The 7,733-nt window shown below is 43.6% G+C and overlaps 1 protein-coding gene across 2 annotated transcripts; it reads right to left on the bottom strand.

The window, feature by feature from the left end:
* Window positions 1–1,579: 1,579 nt before the first annotated feature.
* Window positions 1,580–6,369, bottom strand: lmod2a (leiomodin 2 (cardiac) a). Of its 2 annotated transcripts, none has more exons than XM_053885921.1 (3): window positions 6,011–6,369; window positions 3,451–4,732; window positions 1,580–1,808 (listed from the first exon to the last, which is right to left on the bottom strand). In XM_053885921.1, the coding sequence occupies exons 1-2, from the start codon at window positions 6,275–6,277 to the stop codon at window positions 3,461–3,463; spliced, it is 1,539 nt and encodes a 512-aa protein (XP_053741896.1). In that variant the 5' UTR covers window positions 6,278–6,369; the 3' UTR covers window positions 1,580–1,808; window positions 3,451–3,460. The 2 variants fall into 2 exon arrangements, with proteins under 2 accessions (XP_053741896.1, XP_053741898.1); XM_053885923.1 differs by having other exon boundaries at window positions 3,545–4,732.
* Between the last annotated feature and the right edge of the window lie 1,364 nt (window positions 6,370–7,733).

Here is a 7,733-nt window from a genome sequence, read left to right as displayed (position 1 = left end):
TTGAGTTGTTTTGGTTATAGTCTGAGTTGTTTTCAGGAGAGTAACCCAGTTGACTTGCATTATTGGACACAATATTGAACCTTGTTTAGGTGAGTGCAAGTGTCAAGCCATGTCCTGGGTGCCAGGGATGGTGGCACTTTCAACAGAGATAATGTTGCAAGTGTTTGTTCATTGCTTTTACTAAAAAAAAAAATAAAATACATGAGGTGGCTAATTTTGTGTGTGTTTCACGTATGGGGCGCCAAATGTAAAAATTAAGACGTGTTTTTTTTCCTAATTTAGCACAAATCTTTGGCAATATTTTCACAGATTTTGGAAATATTTGTTTCATATGAGACACTACACATTAATGTAATAATGATTCATTGTTTCATCTCCCTAAGTGTTAGAACTAAATGCTAAATCAAAATCTAAATATTAATGTTTAGATTTAGATTTAGATTTAACATTTATATTTATATTTATATTCATATTTATATTTAACATTTATATTTATATTTAACATTTACATTTAGATTTGAGTTAAAACAATGGAACATTATTACATTAGAGTGTATTGTCTCATATGTAACAAATATTTGCTAAATCAGAGAAAAAGATTACTGCTGAATCACAAAAAAAATGTGTGTCTTCATTTTTACATCCAGCGCCCCATACTGACATTTGATGGGCTCAATGCCATAAAATACAGAATGAATTGTAACTAACTTTTGTAATACAATCAACCCAGAGCTGTCATTACGTTACCCAATATATTGGGTTATTATATCCCACCCATCATTCTGGGTTAAATTCAAAACATATTTGTCCTGGTTAGGTGAATGCAGGTGCCTTTGAACCTGGAAAACGTGCAGTTTTCAACACAGGTGTTTTTAGAGAGTGGGTCCTTTGATGATACTGGAAGCTACAGCCCCCAGAATAGATATACATTCAATAAAACCAGATAAATCCTTCGGTCAGGATGATAGATTCAACTGCGGCCTGATCATCTTTGATGTTTCTAGAGGCGTCTTAATGCTTGAGCTCCAGCAGTGTCTCACCACTCTTCTTTCTCCCTCTGACCGAAGCTGTTTAACACTGAAGTGGCATCTTGTCAAGTAATGAAGGGGCCCCACCTCCTCCTCTCACTCGTGGGGTGCTGTATTTACTCAGCAGCTGTTTTAATGAACTGGAGTGACTGTATGAAGAGTTTTATAAATCGACTTGTCGACTGACAGACGGCTGTGAAGCGGCTAATAATAGGTCGAATGAAACCACGACAGAGTTTTTGTGGTGTAGTGTTACGTGGTCGACAGTTAGATTTACTTGTCTGGTCTGAGAATAACTCTGTTTGGTAAACTGTTTGGAGCAAAGGAGTTTGGGCCGACAGTTCAGATCACTGGGAGCCGACTGCCCTGTCCACATCGAAGCTGTGACCTGTTCAGGCGAGTGCTTTAGCATTAGCTTTATGGGGACTTTGGCTTTAAAATCAATAAATCAGACCTATTTAATTTAAATGTATGTCCATTGATATTTCCACGTTTGCCATTCACATCTCAACCACACTTGTTCAGGGAGGATGTAAAACTCCAGCTTTATTTCTACAGATCCCAAAACTGTGGATTTCTATCCAGATTGTTAAAACATAGAAAAAATGTTGCTGAGTGACTAAAACATACGCTTTCATTTCCTCACGATATTTACAGTGATGTCATATTCATCATAACACAAAGTGACAATGTGGAAATTGTAGTTTAGTGAGTCAAAAACTGAAGGGCAAAGATCAGAGTCCAGAGCAGCATCCAGGTTCAAGTCTGCTTCAACTCCACCTGCAACACAAAGTGAGGTCAATTTCAAATGAGAGTGAAATTCTTAAAATGTATATATCTGAATAAATTGAAAACTTAAACTGAAGTGCAGCAGGTCCTAGTCATTAATGCAGCCCACAACACCGACACATGAACTAGGCCCAACATTGAAGCATGGCACCACTGAGAGGCTTTGTGACAGAATGAGTGTGAAAATAATAGAATGTGAATCCGTTTCCTGTTCTACTTAGACGCTCAAGTGTGTTTTCACCATTTTCAGTTTGACACCCATGACTTCAGAGAAGGGCGGCACAGTGGCGCAATGGTTAGCACTGCAAGATGCAAGCAAGAAGGTTGAGGGTTTGAATCTGAAACTGAAGTATTTATATGTGACTTAATAATGTCAGAGCAGAGACAAGTCCTCATACATTCTCAGTCGAAAGAACCGGAGTACACCAGGTCATTCCATCAATGGGTTTTTTGTTTGTTTATATATTTTCTCAGTCATGTTACAAAAACACCAGAACTCATCTGGCGCAAAGTGTGGAAGAGAGCCGCATGAGGCACCATTTTCATACATGGTGACCATGGATATGGTCTGGACCATCACCCCATTGAGAAGGTGCTCTCCCACTGTCAGTGCAAGGTGCTGCTCAATGCACTACTGTAGATCCATTTTATATCATTGCAGGAGCTTAAGAGAACGATGCCACTGCGAATGTCGGCAGTAATCGACGGTAAGGGTGGGTCAGGTTAATAGTGAGAGGCCTTATATTTTGCTGTAACTTTTCTTGGATAAACCCTGGAAATGATGTTGTGTACTGCACTACTACTCCTGTTTGTTGGGGTTTCTCATTGAAGCTGGAGAGTCTACAGTGATCTGGGTCTTTACACTAGTTAGCATTTGCTGCGTGGCTTTGAGACGGGTTTCCTTTGTCACCATCGGAATTAGACCTAATGACACAGCAAAGTCTCTTTCATTTCTGTTATGATGCGACTGTCCTCTACTGCAGCTAGGGGTCCACAAGGAGGGGGGTGACACCTGAGACACGCCCACTGGCACCAGTGACTGGACAGGAGTCAGCAAGCAAAATCTGTTTGCAACCGTTGTTGTTAGCTGGCATTACCAAAACAACAGAGATGGGCAAAATGTGAACATGGATGAATGAAGAGGGGCATTTCTCGCCCTCACTGGACAGCAGAATAGATCAGGTCGCACAGTCAAATATCATCAATATGAATGCACCAAGGTGCCTTCACACTACTTAATGCTGAATCACCTGAAGAGCCAGTTGCAACCTAAAATACATGTCTATTAAGTGTTTCCACTGAGCGCTGTGGCCCACTCATGTTACGTCAGAGCAGAAACTGGAGCCTCTCAAACGTAGTATTGGTGTTAAATATGTTGTGGTAACAAGAGAAGGAGTTGAGTGTTTTTACTCTTCCTGATTGTTTATATAGAATTATTTATAAAGCAGCCTGACTGTTCGGTGGAATCACGGTATGAGACTGTCTCCAAAGATAACTTCTGTGGTGAACATCCGCTTGTTTGCCTCCCTCTCCAGAGCGGCACGTCTTATCAAGAGCTATTTATATCCCAAACAGGGCCAGGAATTTGTGGTTGAGTGACAGATTCTGTCGTCTGCTGACAGCCGGCACTTACTGTGAGGCCTCTAATGGCTTTGAGTGGCCACATTATGTTGCTCAGGAGGAAAATAATTCCTCCATCCTCTGACAGGCGCAGAAGGAAGTCTCACCCTTTTGAGGGACCTGATGCTGCTTCCACGAATTGCTGCCATCAGGTCGTCACGGCTCGACCTTTGTGGCAGCGGCAGGTGTGAAGGCTCCTCCCGTCTTTTCTGCACCGAGGGTCTCAGAGAGTTCTTGAGTTCTTTGAGGATGTCAACGCTCTCCTTTTCGTTTGAGCCATTCTTCAGCTTTTTGGATTTTGGTTTCCTCTGGTTGCACTGGCCTTTAATGCTGTTCAGACCTTCATGTTGCTTTACTGTTTCTGCTATCTTCCTGGTGGGCGGCTCAGATGGATTCTGGGTGGGCTTTATTGTGTTTTTGTTGGCGTTCTCAGCTGCTTTGGAGGACAAAGGCGGCTTCTTTGGCAGCTTCCGTTCAGTGGCTGTATCGGCGGTGTGGCCTATTGTCAGCGAAGGAGTCTGCTCCTTCTTTTGTTGGAGCCGCTGTTGGCGCTGCTGGTCCTGGTTTCGAGTCAGGATACTTGTGGCTGTCATCCTTGGTCCGGGCAGGTCGAACTGGTAGCCCAGCTTGAGCAGAGTGGTGTTTTCTCTCAGCAGCCGGACCATCTCCATCTCCACCTTCCCACCACAGATGTGTCTCTGGTTGTGGAAGCGCAGCTCCACCAGAGTCCTGTTGTGATGGAGCGCTGCCAGCAGAGCCAGGATCCCCTGACCGGTCACAAAGTTGGACTCGATGTTCAGGTTTCTTATGGAGGTGTTCTCGCAGAGCATTTTGGAAATGGCAAATGCCACCCGGTCGTCAGCGTGAGTGTTGGCCAGACTGAAAACACAGACGTGAGTGTTTGAGCTGAGGGCCTCCGCAAAGCGGAGCAGCGTCTCCTGCGACACGTCCTCGATGTTGTTCAGGTTGACCTCACTCATAAGTGGATCGTCACGGAGAACCTGCTCCAGAGCGTCCTCGATGATGATCGGGTTCCCACTTGCTCTGTCAGGTGTGACAGCTGCACTGGTCTGGTCTGGTCTGGTTTTCTTGTCTTGCACTTCCGTCTTGCACTCGTCTTTCTTTTCAGCATCCTGCTCTTTTGTGGTCTTCTTGCTCTCCACACTTGAGAGCTTCTTCCCCTTCTGCAAGACCTTCTTCCTGTCGTCTGTGCTCTTGATGTGCTCTGGAGACTTGTCGGCATTGCTGATGTTTGCCTTCTCCCCCTCGTGCCTGCTCTTATCATGCTGCTCCTCCTGCAGTCGATAACAGAGCGTAAAATTAGGTCGTAGCCTGACATTCTCCAAAATAACAAACCTTTGTCAACCTCAGTGACATTCATTAAAGCTGCTATTTCTCACTATGTCTATATATTCAGACTGTATAAATAACGCCTCTCACTTTTGCTCCATCCTCACATACTAAAGGGAAGATGTGAACCACACGTGCAAAAATAGACGTCAAATTAAGGTTCAGTGAAACGCAAGATTCACAACTATAATTAACGCGACTGAAACACAAATTAAATGTGATTTATTTTGGCACCGAAGTTCTTTCCATTTATCTGCATCGGGAATAGACGATGGCTCCAGTTGTTAGAGCTTATAAGTATATTTTAAGACTTTTTATTTGAGAGTGACTCCGTTGTGGCAGCATTGGATGAAGTCAAATGTATCATTCCTGTTGTACATTAATACTTGATGCAGAATCACTTCATACAGAGATGTGGTGGCTAATGATGCTCCAGTGTACTGGATGGATCTGGGTGACGACCATTTAAACACAGCTGGTTCATGATGGCAGTGAGAGCAGATGAGAATTTTCAGTCTTCCTACACAGAGAATGACTGAAAAGCGTCTTATTAATAATTGCATCGATGTTGCGTTCAATTATTTCCTGTCGTCGCTTATGTACTGTGAGACCAACACAGCAGGACAAAGTTCTACATGAAGTTGGCACCTTTCTGTGAATGATGGATCGATGAGACTTCATGAGACACTGTCCTAATTTACAGGTGCCACTAGATGGCACTGCCTGATGCTCAATGTTTGGCTTTGAACAACTGTATACAACATCCGACCGGATCAGTCGAGAACCACAAAACATTTTTCTGGTGCTATAATGAGACAGCTGCCATCACTGGAGATGCACACAAACAGTGCAATATGTGCAGAATAATATTTCATATTTCATGTTGCAATTGTACATCAGCATCATTGTTTCCCTCTTAGGAACAAGTTATGGTGCTTCTACTTCCAAGTGGATACTCTTTGTACTTCAACCAATGTGGGATTTTACTAAGATGCAAAACTTTTTTATACGTCTGTGTAAACACGGCAGAGGCAGTTTTGGTATTGCAGTGCCGATGGTATTTTTTTTTGTTAGTTTTTTATTTTTTTTCTTTATGTACAAATTATTTTTCATAAATAAAATGTGGGTTTCGTGTTCTTTTAAGCCTCCACTTCAGTTAACTAAATTGGATTTTTTTTTTTTTTACTCAGAGTGTTGTGGCTGTCGACTCAAAGAGACCTCACCTTTTCTGGGCTTAACTTCTCCTCCAGAATTCTGTGGTTCTCTTCTTCCCAATACTTGAGTAGAGCGTCTCGGTCAAAGTTTCCTGTGGGGATTTTGGCAGTCTGGTCTTTCTGTCGCAGGCCAATAGGCACGTTGTCATCGGGGTCCAGTTCTGCCAGCTCCCTTTCCAGTTCTTCAAGCTCCTCACTAGACAGCGTGGCAAGAAGCTCCTCTTCGTCCAGCTCTTCGTATTTTTTCAGCTCCTTCTGATAACCGAAGGTGCTCATGGTTCCTGCTGGTTTCAAACCTTCTTACTAAGATGGTAGGACCTCTTAGATGCCGTCTAGCATGCTCTGATGCGTCTCCTTCATCAGGTCAGGGATGCTGATGACTGGTGCAGGGTCACTCAGAGTCCTTGTTCTACTACTTAGTCCAGCTGCCAGATGGAACAGAGGGCGGGACGTCTTTTTTTAGGGTGTTGTCTGGAGGGGGGTTCAATGAGATGGGCTTTCCAAAGGAATGTGAGACCTCTGAGCGCTAAAAGCTCATCGCTGACTTGAAGATGGAAGACAACAGAGAGACAGATTACATAATCCGCTCACACCCAAACACTTTGGGATCCTTTAGGAAACACGTGCTTTCTTCAGAGGGAGGAAGGGATTTTTAAATAGTCTCAACATCTTTAAACAGAAGAATAAACAGCTGAAGCGTACGAGAAGAGTTAGTACGAGAGGGTTAGAAAGCAATTGGCATCATAGAAACTAGTAGGTCATAAAATAAGATAGTGAAACATGTATTTGGTGATGAACTCAGCGACGGTACAACCCTACCCTTATGCTCCAGACCTCCATGACTCCACGACCACAGTCTAGAACTGGGCCGGCATATAAGAGGAGGAAACTGGAGGATGTTTTCTGGGCCTGTCACATGACAGTTCGACATGATGTCGTGATTCTGAGGACGAAATGAAGCTTCTACGCAGCAGCCAAAGTGAGAAAGAGGAGTTCCTCAATTCCACAGCAGGGAAAGGAAATATAGAATCTGGTAACACACACGTCCTTTTGTTGTATTTCATTTTGTGTCTCTGAAAATGTGAAAGTTTCTGGAGCCACACTGTGCTGAATCATGAGGCGCTTTCTTTTGCCTCCTAGCTTCACCGCTAGTCCACATAGGAGATCTAGTCCAGTTCAACAAACAAGCCGGTAACAGTTGCTCAAGTAAATTCAGAAAACAAGTATTTACTTTCATCTCGTCTCCTGGTGATGTTTGCTCATCCTCCCACAGTCTTCGAATGGTTCCCTTACCCAGCGTAACAACCTAGCCTCTGCTAATGGCTAGCTGAGATCAGAGCAGCTATTTTAACCTGGCCTGCAGGGGAAGACACTATTCTAATGAACAATATCCCACGCTGCACCAAACTTGTGTGATGTGGAAGGATACAGCACAAGCTGCTGCTCCAAAGGTCACATGCTCCTGAAGCAGAGTCCTCTTCATCAGAACTTCAAAGCCCAGATGACTCTTGTTTGTCATACATGTTGTCATCTATTTCTGTTCTGTCATGTTCAACATTCACATGTACAACTGTGTGAGCGTTTGTTGTCCGGTCGCCATGACAACTATCGGCTGGCGTCCATCGGAAAGGGCCTTTAACGAGCAGCGTGTTGGAGTTGTATCGTGTTGCACATGCAAAGTGGAAAGACCACGAGTGACATAACACCCCTCTCATCCCAAATCTCCAGATGA

Source organism: Synchiropus splendidus, chromosome 14 (assembly GCF_027744825.2).
Source record: "Synchiropus splendidus isolate RoL2022-P1 chromosome 14, RoL_Sspl_1.0, whole genome shotgun sequence".
In the NCBI taxonomy this organism is placed as follows: domain Eukaryota; kingdom Metazoa; phylum Chordata; class Actinopteri; order Syngnathiformes; family Callionymidae; genus Synchiropus; species Synchiropus splendidus.
This window is presented reverse-complemented; position numbering and strand designations above follow the sequence as displayed.